Source organism: Felis catus, chromosome D2, assembly GCF_018350175.1.
Source record: "Felis catus isolate Fca126 chromosome D2, F.catus_Fca126_mat1.0, whole genome shotgun sequence".
Lineage (NCBI taxonomy): Eukaryota > Metazoa > Chordata > Mammalia > Carnivora > Felidae > Felis > Felis catus.
The window spans coordinates 28,504,815-28,524,603 of NC_058378.1; the positions used below are offsets into that span (position 1 = coordinate 28,504,815).

Here is a 19,789-nt window from a genome sequence, read left to right on the forward strand (position 1 = left end):
AAAAAGAAATCATTTGCAAGAAAAAAACGCAGGAAAAAACAAACATTTGGAGGCCAAACAGCAATGGTAGCTACTAAATAACCTATGGGTGAGAGAAAAAATAAAAGAGGAAATCAAAAAATACATGGAGACAAATGGAAAGTAAAACACAATGATCTAAAACCTTTGGCACACAACAAAAGCAGTTCTAACAGGGAATTTTAGTGATACAAGCTTACCCTAGAAACAAGCAAAATCTCAAATAAAAAAAACTAACTTTACCTCTAAAGGAACTAAAAAAAGAATAACAGAGCCCAAAGCTAGCAAAAGAAAGGAAATAATAAAGATTAGAATGGAAATAAGTGGACTACGGACTACAAAAACAACAGAAAGGATCAATAAAACCAAGAGTTGTTTCTTTGAAAAATAAATAAGCCTTTAGTCAAACTCAACAAGAAGAGGGAGGAATCAAATAAAATTATAAATGAGGGAGGAGAAATAACAACTGATGTTACATATCTACAAAGAATTATAAGAGAATATTATGAAAAATTAAATGCCAACATATTGGACCACATAGAAGAAATGAATACATTCCTTGAAACATACAATCTTCCAAAACAAAATAGAGAAAATAGAAACTTGAACAGATCAATTAATAGTAATGAAATTGAATCAGTAATCAAAAGACTCCTAACAAACAAATATTCAGGACCAGATGCCTTCATAAGTGAACTCCATCAAATATTTAAATAAGAATCAATACCTATTCTATTCAAACTATTCCAAAATAGAGAAGAGGAAGAAAAACTTTAAATTCATTCTACAAAACCAGCTTTATCTTGACACCAAAACCAGACAAAGATACTACAAAAAAAGAAAACTACAAAAAAGATACTACAAAAAACAAAAAGACAGTACAAAAAAAAAAACCTTGATAAACATAGATGCAAAAATCCTCAACAAGATATTAATAAACTGGATTCAATAGCACATTAAAAAGATCATTTACCAGGACCACATGAGATTGATTCCAGGGATGCAAAGGTGGTTCAATATTTACAAATCAATCAATGTGATACATAATATTAACAAGAGGAAGGATAAAAACCATGCGATCATTTCAATAGATACAGAAAAAGCATTTGACAAAATACAACACCCATTCATGATAAAAATTGTCAACACAGTGGGTTTAGAAGAAACATACCTCAACATAATAGAGACCATAAATGAAAAACCCACAACTAATATCACACTCAATGGGAAAAAAGTGAAAACTTCCTTTAAGATCAGGAAAAAGACAAGGATGACCACTCTCACCACTTGTATCCATTAAAGTACTGGCAGTCCTAACCACATAAATAAGATAAGAAAAAGGAAATAATAAAAGACATCCAAATTGGTAAGGAAGAAGTAAAACTGGTATTATTTCAGATAACATGATACTATATATAGAAAACTCTAAAGACTCCATCAATAAACTATGAATTTAGTAAAGTTACAGGGTAAAAAAGTAATGTACAGAAATCTGTTGCATTTCTACACACTAACAACAAAGCAGCAGAAAAAGAAATTAAGAAAACAATCCCACTTACAAATGCACCAAAAAGAATAAAATACCTAAGACTAAATTTAACCAAGGTGAAAAAGAGCTATACTCTGAAAACTATATGACATTAATGAAAGAAACTGAAGATGACACAAAAAAAATGAAAACATATTCCATGTTCATGGATTGCAAGAATTAATATTTTTAAAATGTATATGCTACCCAAGCAATCTACAGATTCAGTGCAATCCCTATCAAAACACCAATAGCATCTTTCACAGATCCAGAACAAATAATATTTGTAGAGAACCGCAAAAGACCTCAAATAACCAAAGCAATCTTGAGAAAGAACAAAGCTGGAGGTATCACAATCCCAAATGTCAAAAATATACTAGAGCTACACTAATAAAAACAGTATGGTACCGGCACAAAAATAGACACATAGACTATGAGAATGATATAAAGATCCCAGAAATGAATCCTAATCTACATGGTCAATTAATGTGACAAAGGAGGCAAGAATGTACAATGAGGTAGAAACAATCCCTTCAATAAATGGCGCTGGCAAAACTGAACAGCTACATGCAAAAGAATGACACTGGACCACTTTCTCATACCATACACAAACTCAAAATGTATTAAAGAATTAAATGGGATACTAAAACCATAAAACTTCTCAAAGAAAACATAAGCAGTAATCTCCTGGACATCACCCTTAACAACATATTTATGGATATGTCTCCTCAGGCAAGGGAAACAAAGGCAAATATCAACTATTGGGACTACACCAAAATAAAATGCTTTTTCACAGCAAAGTAAACCATCAACAAAACAAAAAGGCACCCTACTGGATGGCAGAACATATTTGCAAATGATATGTCTGATAAGGGGCTAACATCCAAAATATATGAAAAACTTATACAACTCAATACCAAAAAAATCCAATTAAAAACAGGCAGAGGACCTGAATAGACATTTTTCCAACGAAGACATAGGGATGACCAACTGAACACTTGAAAAGGTGCTCAACATCCCTAATTACCAGGGAAATGCAAATAAAAACTATAATGAGGTATTACCTCACACCAGTCACAATGGCTAGTATCACAAAGATAATAAACAGCAAGTGTTGGGGTTCCTTGGTGGCTCAGTCAGTTAAGCATCCAACTCCTGATTTTGGCTTAGGTCATGATCTCACAGTTTGTGAGATCGAGTCCTGTGACCAGCTCTGTGCTGACAGCATGGAGCTAGCTTGGGATCCTGTCTCCTTCTCTCTCTGCCCCTTTCCCACTCATGCTCTCTCTCTCTCTCTCTCAAAATAAATAAATAAACGTTAAAAAAGAAAAACTATTGGCAAGAACACAGAGAAAAAGGAGTCCTCCATGCCCTGTTGGTAGAAAAATAAATTGATGCAACCATTGTGGAAAACAATATGGAGTTTCCTCAAAAAATTAAAATTATAGCTACCATACAGTCCAGTAATTTCACTACTGGGTATTTACCCTCAAAAAAATAAAAACACTAATCCAAAAATATAAATGTACCCCTATATTTATTGCAGCATTATTTATAATAGCTAAGATATGGAAGCAACCCAAGTGTCCATCGATAAATGAACAGATGAAGAAGGAGTGGTATATATCTACAATGAAATAGTACATAGCCATAAAAATGGATGAAATATTGCCATTTGCAACAACATAAATGGATTTAGAGGGTATTAAGCTAAGTGAAATGAGTCAAACAGGAAAGATAAATGCCACATGATTTCACTGTAATGTGGAATCTACAAAAGCAAACAAACAAGCAAAACAAAACAACCCATATTTTAAATACAGAGAACTAGTTGTTGCCAGAGGTGAGATGAGTAAGGGGATGAGCAAAATAGATGAAGAGGTCTAAGTGGTACAAACTTCTATTTATAAAACAATAAGTCATAGAGATAAAAAGTACAGCATAGGGAATATAGTCAATAATACTGTAGTAACATTGTATGGTGACAGTGACAACACTTATCATGATGAGCACTGAGTAATGTATAGAATCAATAGGTTGTGCACCTGAAACTAACAGGATATTGTATGTCAAATATACTTCAACAATTAAAAACAAAAGCTTTGCTCTTCAAGGAGAAGCTGGGAAATGGAGGCTTCATCTCATTTATATGGTAATCTGCTTGAGGTGGAGTTTATGGTGAAAGTATATCTCAGCTTTTCCTACCTGTCTTGATGTGGGTATTTTCTCAATTGCTCAAAGTGCAGGAATCTCTCAACTAGTTTCTGGATTCCTCTCAGAGGTAACTGATACATGTGTAGTTGTTTATTCAGTGTGTTCACAGATAGAGGGAAGGTCAGGAGCCTTCTATTCTGCCATCTTGCTGAGAACAGAGGTCTCCCTTTTTAAAAAATATTCTTTTTGTTTTTGGTGTTCTTCGGCTTCACTACAGTATGTGTAAACGTGAATTTCTTTTTATACATGTTTCTTGAGAGAATTATTGGGATTCTTAGCTATGAAGGTTGGTATCTTTCATCAATCCTAGGAAATTCTCAGTATCATTTTTATACTTTCTCTCTTCTGGATCTTATATTAGAATATTTTAAAACTGTCACACATCCTCCATGTATCTTAACTGCTTTTTAAAAAGTATTTTTATTTTTATGTCTCCATAGTGCATTATAAAGAACTTCAAATATATCTTTTAGATCATTAATTCTCTATCCAATCTCCTGTCTTGCCTAACCATTGAATTTTCACGATTATGTTTCTCATTTTAGACAGTTCTGCCTGGCCAATTTTGACAGTCTTTTGTTCCCTCACCATACTCCTCATACTTTAGTAAATAAATGAGTGAATAATGTATATTAAGTATACTACTTTATATTCACTATCATAATTTCAATATCTGCAGTGTCTTAAGTTCTAATTCTGCAGTTTGATTTCTGCAAAGTCTCATTCATGTGTCTTGCTTATTTGTGTATCTTGTGACAATTCACTTTCCTTAGACCTTTATGAAAATTTTTTGTGGACTATGTATAAAGTACACAGAGAACTTGAGTTTACTTCTGGCAAGTACGTGGAGGTATTGCCAAGACAGGACAGTTTAAATTAAATTTTCAGCTTGGGTTTTAGAGGTTATACAGACAATATGAATTCTGACCCAAAATCCAGATAAGGACAGACTTATGGTTAAAAACTTTCCAAGGTATTTTATAGTAGTTTTTCTGAGCTACCCAGAGTCAAAGTTAAGCCAGTCACGTTTTCCTACTATCTCCTACTGTATGAGCTCATGTTTTTCTTATTCATCCAAAAAGGTAGTGAAATTTAAGGATTCTCCGCTTCACTCAAGGGACATGTGACTTTCCAGATGGCAAGATAAAGGCTTTGTCTTTTGTCCTCAGTTCATGGTCTTTCAAAATCCAAGCTACAGGCCATAATGGAAAAGAAATCCTCAGTATCAGCACAGTGCCTATTGCTGGTTTGCTAGTCTGGATGTCTGCTTTTTGTATCTGGCGTGCCTCAATGAATTTCCCCAATTTACCTATCAGATTACCCATGTATTTAAAAATATTTTATCTATCACTTTTAGTTCTTTCAGTTTACATTTCTAGGAACTAAACTTAAAAAAAAAATAAAATAAAATCAGATCAAAGGGCTTCTAGACACCAGTGATGCCCATTTTTCTTTAGTTCCTAACTGCTAATCTGATTGCCAGAGGCTGTTTTCTCCCTCAGGTAAACACATTCTTCAAAATTAATTACTCTTGGTAAAAGGCAGCATATCTTGGCAGTGGCAGGGAACCTAAACTAAAGCTAGATATTAGCCTAAATAGCTACTAAAAGTAGATAACTTTTTCTCTTATCACAGAAAAAAAATCTAAGCAGCATATCACTTAGATATATTTCTGGTAGTTACCCTCACTAAATCCATGTCCCAGTTAAAAATTAAGTACAGCAACATACTCCAAGTACATATGCTATCTTTTGGAGAAAGAAGAGGAAAAAAAAGGAGTAAGGAAGACATGTTCTTCCCTGCAAATCACAAAATGACATACAGCATTCCTATATGCTTTCTTTCCTTCCTTCCCTCCTTTCTTCCTTCCTACTTTCAGTTCAGTGGTATTCACTTAGCACTTACTATGTATAGGACATTGTTCTAGGTGTTGGGAATACAACAGTGAATAAAGAAATATATGAATGATGATATAGGAGTGAATATATTAAAAATAAGAAAATAAATATGACAGTTGTTTGATAAAATACTACAAAACTCTTTTGTTATTATCATCTTTAACACAAGAAGTTCTGGATAATTCTTACAGCCATGATTACAACCACCACTTTTTCCCACTGCGTAAGAGAAAATATGTCTTGGGGCACCTGAGTGGCTCAGTTGGTTAAGGGTCTGACTCTTGATACCTGCTCAGGTCATGATCTCACGGTTTGTGAGTTCAAGCCCCACGTGGGACTATTTGCTAATAGCACAGATTATACTTGGAATTCTCTCTCCATCTCTCTCTGCCCTGACCCCACTTGTGCTCTTTCTCTCTCTCAAAAGAAATAAATAAGCTTAAAAATATATATTAAAAAGTTTTTTTACTTAATTTTTTTTAATTTTTAAAAAGAGAAAATATGTCTTAATGGACTTGGAGTTGCAAAGCAATTTTCACTGGCAGAGTTTCTCGTTTAAAGGTATTTTTAAAATTCTGTCAATCTATAATTTGACACTTTTCAACTCCTATTCAGTCACAAATGCAAAAAGAACGGTCTTATAATTCACATCAGGCTCTCCAATATATTAATCAGTTTAGCCTGTACAGTGTTCTAATTCAACTTCTATTTTCTCCTCTAGCAACAAATCTCAGGTTTAATATCCACAACCAGCCATGAACCAGAATGAAAGATTTAACAAAGCTTCAGCATCGTAGTTGTTGAATAAGCACTCTGATACATTTCCACACTATAAACATTTAATGAGACTTACTCCCAACAGAGTATTTACTACATCAGTTTATTTCATAGTATTATATTTGCAGAAGCAAGATAGAGCAAAGGTTATTTTGGATCCTTTACCAATACGGTTTCGTGTAAATGAAGAAAAATGCAACCATTTAATTTACAAAACCATTTTAGAAAGCTAAATGCTCAATAAATTCTGGTTCAGAGAGACTCTGCAGCTATTTGTAACAGATATATAATATAGATAGATATAGATATAGATATAGATAGATATAGATATATGCAAATTCAGGCATTTTGTACTGGTTTGTACATCCCTAGCTGTAACTGGGACTGATTTCAAAGGTTGTTAAGACAGCATTAGGATTTCTGGGAAATATCTTTCTCCTGCCTCATTCAGAAATGAGTCAGCCACTCATCTTGAGAAAGGGAAGACTCCATCACTATACCTATTCCCACTCCCATCAAAGTTACACACCCCCCCCAACACACACACACTTTCTCCTTCGAATTATTTCCATATATTATCTGTAGCAGCCACTTTCACACTTTCAACTAAATAGAAAAAGGAGAAGTCACAAAAGAAAGAACAATTTGGAAATATTCCATCTTCTTCTATAATCCTAAGAATATAGAATAAATATCCAGGATAAACTGGATATCTTATCCCCTGACATAATTCTGTTTTTAGTTCTGTGAAAAATATGATATACAGTCCTATCAGTCTACTTTAGGTCACCATACCAGCTATGCTCCAAATACAGAGTAGTTCTATTTAAATTACTCAGGCACAAAGTCCTTTTCACTAAAAAAAAATTCCATCTTTTGGTCTTGGTTACATTTATAATTTCTCTGATGGTTCGTACAGATTAAGAATCTTAGCATAAATTAAGTATGTTAAGTTGTATCTGTGAGAATTCAATACAGCACGGAACTTAAATACCTTCTGGAATCAGAAAGACTAGATCACATTCTAGACACTACTACTCACTAGCCTTCTGATTTGAGCAAGTTATATAACTTCCTTAAGTCTCAGTTTTATTTTCTGTAAAACAAAAATTAAGGATTTATCTTATAGTGACACTGTAATAATTAAGTAATACATTTATGTTAACTGTTTAGCTATGAAGTAATGTTACATATTAATGTATGGGGGACCTAACATTCTGCCAGCATCACTGGTATAAAATTAGTAAGAAAGACAATTTTTCCCTTGAAAACAAGGAGTTTTCAATCTTACTATGAAGAGAACACATGCATCTAATAGACAAGTTTATTAACAATTAGATGGAAAACAATTAGATGATGGGTACTGTTAAAGAGTCACCACTAATTTTCTATTTTAGTTTCTAGAATTTTCACATAGATGCTAATTATTATGAACTTAATAATAAATTTTTGCATGGATGTCAATAATGAGGAATTTAATAATGTCAGATTAGAAATGAAGACATCTGTTTAAAGACAAGTAACTAAAGGAAAAGAATAAAGGTTACTCTAAATTTAAATAAATTATATTTTCATAAGTTTGTCATGAAAGAAATAATGTTAAGAACAATAATAGGAATTATATGTATTTAGTTTATATTTTAAATTACCAGTAAGACTTTAGTAATTTTAATTGCATTGATTTCATTGTGGAAAATTTTGCCTTCAAATAGTCATCTCCACTAATGATAATGAGAGCTAATATTTAGTGAGCACTTATAACGTACCTGCCACTCCTCTAAGCATTTTACATGTATTGTTGATTCACTGATTCTGACAAAACTACGATGTAGGCCCTATTGTTAATCCACTTTAGAGATGAGAAAACTGAGAATTAAGTAACTTTCCAAAGTTCATGGAACGCTTGGGTGGCTCAGTCAGTTAAGCATCCGACTTTGGCTCAGGTCATGACCTCACAGATTGTGGGTAGGAGCCCCAAGTCCGGCTCTGTGCTGACAGCTCAGAGCCTGGAGCCTGCTTCTGACTCTGTCTCCCTCTCTCTTTGACCCTCCCCCATTTTCAGTCTGCCTCTCTCTCTCTCTCTCTCTCTCTCTCTCTCTCTCTCTCTCTCTCAAAAATAAACATTTAAAAAAAATTTTTTTTAAGTATCTTTCCTAAGGTCACATGGGCAACAAGTCCACAGCTGAGAGAGAGGCCCTGGCATTTGGGTTCTAAAACTGTTATTTTTAGGCACTACACTATGTTGCTTCTCATCAAGCAACTGTGTGTCTGACTTGCATAGTTAATGATCTTTGACACCACACTCGAATGTCTGATAAATATCCCAAGCTAAACCTGTTGAAAACTGAGTTTCTGATCTTCCTCTCAAAACTGGCTTCACCCAGTGTTCCTCATCATGGTTGATGAAAACTTCATCTATCAAGCTGCTAAAGAAGAAAAACAAAAAAACAAAAAACAAAAACACAAAATCTTAAGATTATTTGTGGTAGACAGAGAGGTGTACTGTTCACATCTCTCTTCTGTGTACGACTTATTGCTGAGCTGTGGGCTGTTGGGAGTAAGGCCAGCAGATGGCCCCCAGCTGTCAGTTCCCACAAGGTTTGCCTCAGATGCAGGGGCCTGCCCTCTCTTCCCTGTGCCTGGACGTCATACCCTTCCCAAGGCAGGGTGACCTGCATCTATCGCCTGACGGAGGCAAAAAAAAAAAAAAAAAAAAAAAAAGAAAAAAGCCTGGTTATGTCTGCCTGAGAAGGTACACTAAAGGGTAACCCTTCCTCTCGAGCTCTCTACTGATTGGTCTACGCTTTGTGGGTCTGGCCCACAGGTAGAATTCTTCCTCTGCTCAATTTGCTCCCTCCCTCTTCCCTTCACACATGTTAATTCCTAACAACACCTGTATCCCAAACTCTGTTCAGTGTGTGCATTGGGAAGATCCAGCCTGAAAGATCAGCCATAGCTCCTCCCTTTCTCTCACATCCCACACTAGTTCTGTCAAATCTAGTTGGCTTCATTTACAAAATTTAGCTTTAATAATCACTGAGGCTACCTTGGTCCAAACTAAACTGTGAGGTGGAATGAGTTGGTGTATGTAAACTTAAGGATGGAACCCGTATTTCTATAATAGTTTTCTGCCTGGTTTTTCAGCTTCTTCTTTGGTTCCCCCTTCAGTCTATGTTCTTCAGGTAGCCAGTGTAGTCCTCCTTAGATTCCAGTGTCATACCTCTGCTTAAAACCTTACAATGGCTCCCATTTAACTTGAAGTAAAAGCCAGAACCCCCAACAACCCACACAGTTCTCTATAACCTGGCCCCATTGGATCTTCTCAGTTCAGCTCTGACTCATCCCCTTACTTTCCACTTAGGCACCCTGATGTCTGTGCTGTCCTTAAACAATGGGGATATGCTTTTAAACATTAGTTTTAGATATCCATCTGCTGAATTATCTAATCTCCTTCAAGCCTTCAAGTCATCTCACTTTCTCAATGTAACATTCTATTTACTTATCCACAGTGTTCATTGTTTTTGTTTTTTGCCTATATTTCTCTGTTAAAACGTAAGCTTCATGAGGGGAGTGCTCTATTATATCCCAAGCACAAAGAAAGTGCCAGTAATAAGTATTTGTGGAATGAGTAAATCCTACATTTCATAAATTGATCCATGTAAACTAAAATCATCACTTCAATATAATCAACAATCTCACTTTAAATTCATTGACTGCCTTGGAAGTAATATAAAGGAATCAGAAGTCTAAAGGTAGAATATTTTCCTGCCAATCAATTCATTGGAAGATACAAGGCAATGATAGAGACTGATTAAGTAACTGGATTTTTATTTACTCATAGTCTAAACTCCAACACAGGTCTGAAAACCCATGTTTATTTTCATCTTGGGGTACATCAAATCACATTTTACCTTTCTCTCCACTTACCTCAAGCTCATCAAGGGCACTTCCCAGGGTGGCTGCCTTAGATTCCGGTGGGGCAATCGTATTCTGGATGCCTTGTGAAGCATTTGAAATTACATTGAGGGCATTGTGAATTTCTTCACAAACTGTGTCCTTGCTGGCTTTAAGGGAAGCAACATCAGAATGTTCCAAACAAGCTGAACAAATTGAATGCAAGAGCGGGGAGTTTTCCTTCAGAGAGGCCCGGGCCCCTGCGATTTCATCCCTCTGATTTGGAGATTTTAAGTCCTAAAGAAACACATACAAAGTTTCTTTAAAATGGGTTATAAAAGAAAGATTTATATAAAAATGTTCCATTTATCTGTCAATATAAATGAAATGATAATAGATGCTAAGAAGTCAGGTATAAGTTAAAATCCAGGGCATCAATTATTTCTACACTCCTTCAGATTCTGTTAAAAATTCTACAATAGGAAAACTGAGCCAATTTGCAAATAAAGGTCACAAATGGTGCAGATGTATAATAACTAAGCAGATCTTACATTTGTCAGTCATATCTTGCTTATAAGTCAGAAAAATACTCTGGCATTCACATTATTAAGTGCATTATAAGAGAGCCTGAATTACAAGGATGTTGATTACCTATTTCCATAGATGCTTATGATTGCATTTAACCTTTTCATTAAAACTAAACTGATTCAGTTAAGAATATTAAATTGAACCTCCTACCATTCAGCTATTTTTCATTCTTTTTCAGAAATACTTATAAATAATTTAATCCTTGATCTTTTTTCTTTGACATTTATTCAAAAAATAGTTACTGAGCACTTATTATATGCTAGCCCTTGTGCTAGATGTCAAGTGTACAGAGGTGAATAGTCCTACAAGGATCTTGTTCTCCTGAAGCTTATGTTCATGTTTGAGGGGGTGGGAGACAATCAACAAACAATAAACAAGGTAAACAATTGCGCAAGACAATTTCAGGCAATGATAAATGCGATGAAGAAAATACAAAGTGAAATGTCATAGAGACTTCTTTAGCTTGAGTGGTCAGAGAAGATATTTCTGAAAATGACATTTGAAGTAAATATAAATGAAAAGCATTCCAAACAGTGGGAAGACAGGGAAAAGAAAGTCAAATATAAGTGATAGCTGATCAAAACTAGTCAAAATACCATGAAAAAACCTGGCAAACACTACATTAGCCAAGTGATAAAGGTTAACATCATCAGTAATATCACATGAGTATCATGTACCCATTGACATATTGTGACAAGAATAGCACTTCACCTCACTGGTATTCTCTCCCAAAGTCCACAACTCCAGCCTAATCATGATAAAAACAATAAAGAAAACCAGATTGGGGAACATCCTATATGGTACCTGGGCAATATTCCTCAAGACTGTTAAGGTCATGAAAAAGGATGGTACTGATAAACTGTCACAGACCAAAGGATACAGGGAAGACATGCATGACAACTAAATGCAATATGATACCCTAGATTGGATCCTGGAACAGAAAGAAGACATTCATGGAAAAATTTGTGAAGTTCAAATAAAACCTGTAGTTTAGGCAACAGTAATGCATCAATGTTTGTTTGCTCATAAGTGGCAAATCTAAGATACTAACAACAGAGGAAACCAGGAGAAAGGCAGAGGATAATTCTCTGTACTATCTTTACAACTTTTCTGGAAATCTAAAATCATTAATATAAACTAAAAGTTCATTTTTGTATGCCATGTTTATATATAGCAGCATTATCAACAATAGCCAAACTATGGAAAGAGCCCAAATGTTCATCGACTACTCAGCCATCAAAAAGAATGAAATATTTCCATTTGCAATGACGTGGATGGAGCTAGATTGTATTATGCTAAGTGAAATAAATCAATCAGAGAATGACTAATACCATATGATTTCACTAATATGTGGAATTTAAGAAACAAAACAGGTGAAAATAGGGAAAGGCAAGGGGAAAAAGAGAAGAGAGGAAAACAAACCACAAGAGGCTCTTAACTATAGAGAAAAACAGGGTTGATGGAGGGAGATGGGTGGGAGATGGGCTAGACTGGAGATGGGTAGTCAGGAGGGCACTTGTGATGAGCACTGGGTGTTGTATGTAAGTGACGAATCACTGAATTCTACTCCTGAAACCAATACTGCATGTATGTTAACTAAAATTTAAATTAAAAAAATAAAATAAACTTTAAAAACTAAATAAAAAATAACGTGCTTAGAATAAAGACCCAGCACCTAGTAAGTCTCAATATATGTTGGTCACTCTCACCATTACAGGTAGGGGACAAGAAGTTATTAGGGATAAATGACAGGATTGGGATTTGAACACAAAGTCTGTATTCTGAACTAGGGAGCTTATGGCTCTTAACTTGGGACTAGTAGTTGCCCTGCCTTCCTCTTCTCTTCCGGGGCCAGCTTTTCTCTCAGCCTTAACTGACCTTAATATGAAAGTTAAGTATATGTATGTTGTATTCATCAAATAATATTTTGTTTGCTCTATCATTCATTAATAAAGTGAATGGAAAAACAAAAACGTTCATTTTAAAGAAAACTAAATCAGGGGCGCCTGGGTGGCTCAGTTGGTTAAGTATCCAACTTCGGCTCAGGTCATGACCTCGTGATCAAGCCCCTCGAGTTCAATCTTGACTTCAAGCCCCGCTTTGGGCTCTGTGCTGACAGCTTGGAGCCTTGAGCCTGCTTCAGATTCTGTCTCCCTCTCTCTGCCTTTCCTTGTTCATGCTTGTGCTGTCAGTCTCTCTCTCTCTCTCTCAAAGAAAAACATTAAAAAAAATTTTAAAGAAAATTAATTCAAGAGACCTTAACAACAGCTTATGCATTCCATATACAATAACTTATATAATCTTTATAAAACCTCATGATAGATATTATCTCCCATTTTAAAGGTAAGAAGACCAAGAAAGACTAAGTTCCTGAGCTAGAATGTGGCTTTTCTTGTATTGTAACCCAAGGCAGCGTGACTGCTAAGCCATGACCCTAACAACTATGTCATACTCTTTCCTACACTGGAAGGATTTCCTTTATTCGTTACTATACAAGGACGAGGACTTATATAATGGCACATTTTATAAAGTACTTCTAGATAGTATCTTATTGATCATCACAAAACTCTTTGAGGCAGTAAGGCTGGTGTTATTAACCCCATTTTAACTAAATAGGTATTTAGTGTAAAGAGATTAAGTGTAAAACAACTGAGATCCAAACCAAAGTCTTCTGATTGCAAATCCCATGCTTTTTTTCACAAGACTCTGCTACCTCAGGATAATGTTGCCTGAGGTTAATAAATGGCTGTGCTACTATATTTTTAGTTCCTTCCTTTCTGAAAATAAAGGCTGTCTGTGACTTCATGAAGGCTTTAGGGGAGATTAACTTCTTTACAAGATGTAGGGAGGACAGTTAGAAGTAGCTGTCAACTAACTCACTGTTCATACTCACTAATTACCCAACACAAGACACTGTGTAGTTTTCTCGGCTTGCTATGATTTCCCCCTTGTATTTCTGGTGTAGTTTCTAGTTCCAGCTCTGTCATTAGCACTGTGATCTGGGTAAGTCTTCTACTTTTTCAGTATCTGTTTTCCATCTGTAAAAATCGAGTAATGATACTTCTGCCAACCCTCTTATGTGATTGAGTAACTAGCACATCAGAAATGGAATGTAGTTTTTTTTAAAAAAGAGAAATGGAATAGAGTTGAATAGCAGTAGAAAATTATGAAATGAGTACAGAATTATTCTTTTGAAAATATTCCAAAAATAATCTTCTCAATAAAACTTATTAAACCTGGGGTACTGTTTTTGTCCTGTGATGCTGTGAATGATTTTCATATTTCCCACAATTTAATAACACTACTTACATTTAATTCAGTGTGACCTGGAGGATAAGTAATTTACTATTTAGATAGAATGCACACTCTTCAGAGGTATTAACAATAAAAAGTATAAACATTCAGCAGGAGCTGAAGAAAATCCTCTGCATATTAGAGCATAATTAAAACTAACTACATAATTCCCTCTGAAGTGACCTATGCATTATACTGCTCTATTTAGAATGGCAAGATGGATGTGTGGGTAGTTTCTGAAAGGTGAACATACATTACTACAAAGAAAGATAAAGTTTGCAATATTATTTCTTTTACTCTGATGATGGCTATGTATAGCTCACTATTAGCTGTGGTAACTTTAATGCTATAGGAACTTTGGAATTTAAAAAATTCTAATATATTTTGGATTTTGAGCCTATGCTTTGTTAACTATGCCCAAGGCAATTAATTACCGAGTCCTTAATGAGCACTGATACCCCAAATACCAAGCCAATAAATCTGTGAGAAAGGACAGGTTCAGTGAACATAACAAAAATAGTATATTATGGGAGCAGGTGGAGCTAAGAAAGGCACATTACAGAGTTTAAGTAAAGGAAATTGAGAAGGCAAGATCATTTCTCCTAAAGGACATCCCAAAGGATAAATTTAATATAATCAACAGGCACACAGATAAAAGGAGGACTAATGAATGCCATCCTTCTAAATGAAAAGTTCTGGTGGTGATTGTGGTTGTTTTGTGTTAACTGATGACATCATGGGTTCAGAGGTTCATTAAGCTGTTCATTTATCCTAAAATTTTAAATCAGGTCAAAATAGGAATTAAATGGTAGGGTCAATTAGGGATTTCTCTGGACAGAGAAATATAAAGAATTCATCTTCCTAGGAATTGATACTTTTTTAATATCTTTTTTTAAATGCTCCAGAAGAAAAAGCTCACATGAGATTTCCAAGTTTAGGAGACATTAAATGCTTCCAGCTGATGCAGAAACACACAGATGGGATTAAAAAAGACCTTACAAGTCTGTGCAAGTGGGTAGAGAGGCAACATATGAGTTTTAACCCTGGCAAGAGAACAAAATATATTTAGGGATTTTAAAGATCACAAAGTATAAAAAATGGAGAACTCCACGCTATCAGTTAATTAATTCAACCATTCATTCAATAAATACTGTTGAGCCCTTCTATGTATCAGACAGTGCGCTGTTAAGAATACAAAGATAAAGAACTTCTAGATCAGAAGGGGAGACAAATTTATATGAGAGCTACAGAATTATTCATATAATAGAGGAAAGTCCCTTGGCTTGAGGGGATTGAAGAAAATTTATCAAAGGTAACTCTTAAACAGTGAGTAGAAGTTATCCTTGTGCAGAACAGAACAATAAGCAAAGAAAACAGCATGTGCAAAGGCCTGACACGTGAGAGAGCAAGGAGCATGCAGGCCATGCAGGTGGCATGACAAGTACAGGAAACCTGAGCAGGAATGGTGATGAATCCAGCTAGAAAGGTGAGTGGCTGATACCTCACACGCCATGCGAAAGAACTGCAAGAGCAACCAGCTCAGGTGTGTATTTTCAAAGATTACTCTAGCAGTGACCTTTTAGATGATTAGAGAAAATGTAACTGCAGTCAGGAAACTAAACAATAATCCAGGCAAGAGACAATGAGTGCCTGAACACTGAATACTATTTCTAGGCTGTAGTAGAATGGATCCAAAAATATTTAGAAGGTAAAAATGGTAAGATTTGTGATATTTATATGGGGAAGTAGAGAGGAGATATTTAGAAGTGTCTAGAAAAATTTACAGCAGTTGTATACACAGTGTGATGCATTTACCAAGATGGGGGAACACAGAATAAATAATATGTTTGGAAAGTAGAGGTGAAGTACATTTCATCATCTGCCAAATGTGAGATGCCAGCATAATATCCAAATGAAAATATACTATACATGGATCTAGAATTCTGAGAGTCTGGGCTAGAAATAGAGACCTATGAATCACCAGATCATAGTTGGGAGGTAAAGCCATGAGTGCAAAGGTTATAGGGTCTTTGCCCAGGATTAATGTTACAATAAGGAGAACCTGGGAGTGATCATAAATTGTTTCCTGAGGAAGTAAAGCTGGTAATTGTATGTGCTAGCCCAAAAGGCCAAATATATATTGCAAATCACCAAGAAAGATATCAGAAAATACTGAAAGAGAAAGAAAGAAAGAAAGAAAGAAAAGAAAGAAAGAAAGAAAGAAAGAAAGAAAAAGAAAGAAAGAAAGAAAGAAAGAAAGAAAGAAAAAGAAATAAGGAAGAAAAGGAAGAAAGAAAAGGAAAAGAAGGGAGGGAGGAGAGGAGAGGGAAGGGGAGAAAAGGAAAACAAGCAAAAACACAAAAACACATAAAGCTTAAAACCTGAATTACTGTGGATAATTATAGTCATCATACTTTAAGAAAAAAAAATTGCAGTAGCTTTTTAAAGCAATTTGAAAAGACAGAATGACTCCTGCACCAAGGTGTTAAAAATATGGGATCTGTTCACTTTGAAAAAAAAGTTTATATTGGAAGACACAAGATTTTAAAAAATCCAGAAATCATGAATGAATTTGACAAGTTGTTAATGGAATTCTTTACTAAATCTAGAAACAATAGATGGAGGAAGTAGCTTTTTAGATTTGAGTGAAATAAATTAAAAATATATCTGTTCATATTGCTGTCTCCTCCACTTCATTATAATTCCCTTGGATGCAAGCATTATAGTTTACTTATTTTATATTCTCATTATCTATTAGTATGTGGCACATATTATGAGCTTAACACATTCTTTGAAGAAACAAATGGACAAATGAGTGAGAAATAAATAATAGGAAGTTAAGGCCAGAAGGGGTAAGAAACTGTATATATAATTACTCCAAGAAATCAGTTTTGTGGCAAATATATATAATACAGAGAGTTTAAAGAAACTAGTGTATGACAATGTCACAGGAAGCTAAAGAGTAAAATTAAAATACTTATCTTTACATTAAATTTAAGTGAAGCCATTGGTACAACTACTTTGAAAACTTTACCTATAAAACTGAGCACATATACACCTCATCACCCAGCTACTCCACTCCTAGGAGACAAAACACATATGCAAGTATGTTCATATGTTCTTTAAAAGAAATGTGCAAAAGTGCTCATAGATGCACTCTTCTAAGTAGCCCCAAACTGGCAACAACTCAAGTAATGGGAATGAACAAAATACAACTACATGCAACATTATGAAATATGGAACAAAAAACATGAGACACAAAAGAATACCTGTTATTTGATTCCATCTATATAAAATGCAAACTCAGGCTGAACTAATCTATGGTCTTAGAAATCAGAAATCTCAGCTTTGAAAGGTAATTAGAAATTGGAAAGGGCATAGGGATCCTTTCAGATTCTGGTAATTTTCTGTTTCTTTTTCTGGGTTCTGATTATACGGGTGTGTTTACCTTTGCAAAATTCATTGAGCTGTATGCTTACAACATATGCATATTTCTGTATGTATTTCATACTTCAATTAAAACATTTATATAAAATCAAGCAAAACAGCAATATTAGTAAAGCCAAACAAACATTCAGTTTTTGACTTCTCTGAGCAAAGGGCACTGGTATGAATAAGCTATGGTCTTGGCCTAGCATTGCATTTCCCATGATATTTGGGGAAGGATGAAAATACTGGATATGCATTTCATTGGCAAATATCTTCTACCCACTTTGAGGGCTTTTATTGAAAAAGAAAAAAATCTAAAGGTTTAAAAAAATAAAAATAAGAAAAGAAACGTTCCATATCCTGGCCATTGGAAGGGCAAAGCCAAAGGATTTTCATAGCAATTGATTCCATGCACCTTTGAACTTTCATTTCAGAAGATCAGAGAACACTTCTTTAACTACGTTACATCCCTGCCCAAGTGGAATAGCTCACCAGGCACTCTGCTCAACAAAGTGGAACTATATGCAAATTATCAAGTTTCTCTTCCAGGTGTTTAAATGAAGTTTCTGAAGCTGACAAAATCACTCGTAGGGGAGGGAAGGCTTATGAAAAACATTTTTTGTTTTCTTAAGACTAAGATGTACAGCAGAAAAGCCCATGGATACTTTGCTATTTGGATTCCATTCTTGGTTGGCTTCTATCCCTAGTCTTCCCTCTGCCAAGATGCTGCCTGCTAACTGCTTCACCGGTCACTAGGCAGCTTCATGTTCTATCAGAAAACAAAACAGTGCAAACACCTGCTAATTTATATGTTTTTCTCCAACATAAATTAGGAAGTGGAATATTTAGCCTTAACTGAATTAAGGGATATAAAATGGAAAAAAAAAGTGTAGACTACAGACATAATAAGAAAGTTTTGAGAAAAAAATAGATTAAGAAAATGCAAGATTTTACAATAAAAACATTATTAAGCAACAGAAAGAAACCATTACTGCTTTTCTAATCTTATTTCTCATTTTCCATTTCATATTGATAAGACAAATACACGAAAAGAAAAAATAAAAGAATTCTTCAAATTCAAATAGAAAACTGAGAAACCATGTAATAGTAGTATTAGGATATCTATCATGGTATGCATTCTGGGCCATTAATGCATATCTTGGGTAGATAAAATATACAAAAGTGAATATTAATAACTCCAAAGACACCTCCTCCTAGGAAAACATTATTAATTAACTCTAATGCAGGCTACAGTGCCCATCAAGAAAATGTATATATAAAGTTCAGAAATGCACTATGTTTGTTTTCTATTTGAAACAAATATACTATATATATTACATCACTATTTGCCTCAAATTTATATCCCAAAATAATTTTTTTTTCTGAAGTCATCTACTATATGATTAAAGTAAAAGAAGTAAACAGGAAAGCAGAAAAATAATGAGCTACTTAAAATTAAGTTGTGCTTCATGCTTTCTTTCCATTTGTGTATATATTTCATCACTAATAAGATTCAAACATCTATAAGTCAGAAAAATTTTACTCTAAAATACAGATTTATTAAAATCTATGAGAGTTAAGTTAGATTTTAACACCTAGTCAAAGATCAAAAATTTCATTTTCCTTACAATTTCTTCCTATTTAAGTTTCCGTGACTAACTTGTGAGAAATAGACCATCATTTTCCAAACATTCTGGTGCATCTCAGAAAGCAAATACTGTAACTTAGTACAAATGGAATCCAAGCCCAGGGGTGTTGATCCAAATTTCTAATTAATAATCCCTTACATCCATGTAGTGGTTTATCCTGTTTAACATGTCTCCAGTCATCCTTTCATGAAGATTTCCATGAGGAGAAAAGTGTCATTATCCCTAAATTTTAAAAAAGAAAAGGACATTGGTCCAAAGGCACATAAGATTCATAAAAAGTGGTGGTGATGATTGTTTTTAAGAAAGCTATCATTTACTGGGGCACCTGGGAAGCTCAGTTGGTTAAGTGTCCAACTCTTGATTTGGGCTCAGGTCACGATCTCACAGTTCGTGGGTTCAAGCTCCACATTGGGCTGTGCGCTGACAGCACAGTCTGCTTGGGATTTTTCTCTCCCTCTCTCTCTTTGGCCCTCCCTGGCTTGCTCTCTCTCTCTCAAAAA

The 19,789-nt window shown here is 34.7% G+C and overlaps 1 protein-coding gene across 4 annotated transcripts in view; it reads right to left on the minus strand.

Moving 5' to 3' along the window:
• The window catches only part of CTNNA3 (catenin alpha 3), a 1,783,011-nt gene that overhangs the window by 1,284,797 nt on the left and 478,425 nt on the right, over window positions 1-19,789 (minus strand). For all 4 annotated transcript variants that reach the window (XM_045040980.1, XM_023240490.2, XM_045040981.1 and 1 more), the window contains one exon: window positions 10,363-10,626. In XM_045040980.1, the coding sequence (XP_044896915.1) occupies window positions 10,363-10,626 (264 nt within the window). The remainder of the gene's footprint in view (window positions 1-10,362; window positions 10,627-19,789) is intronic.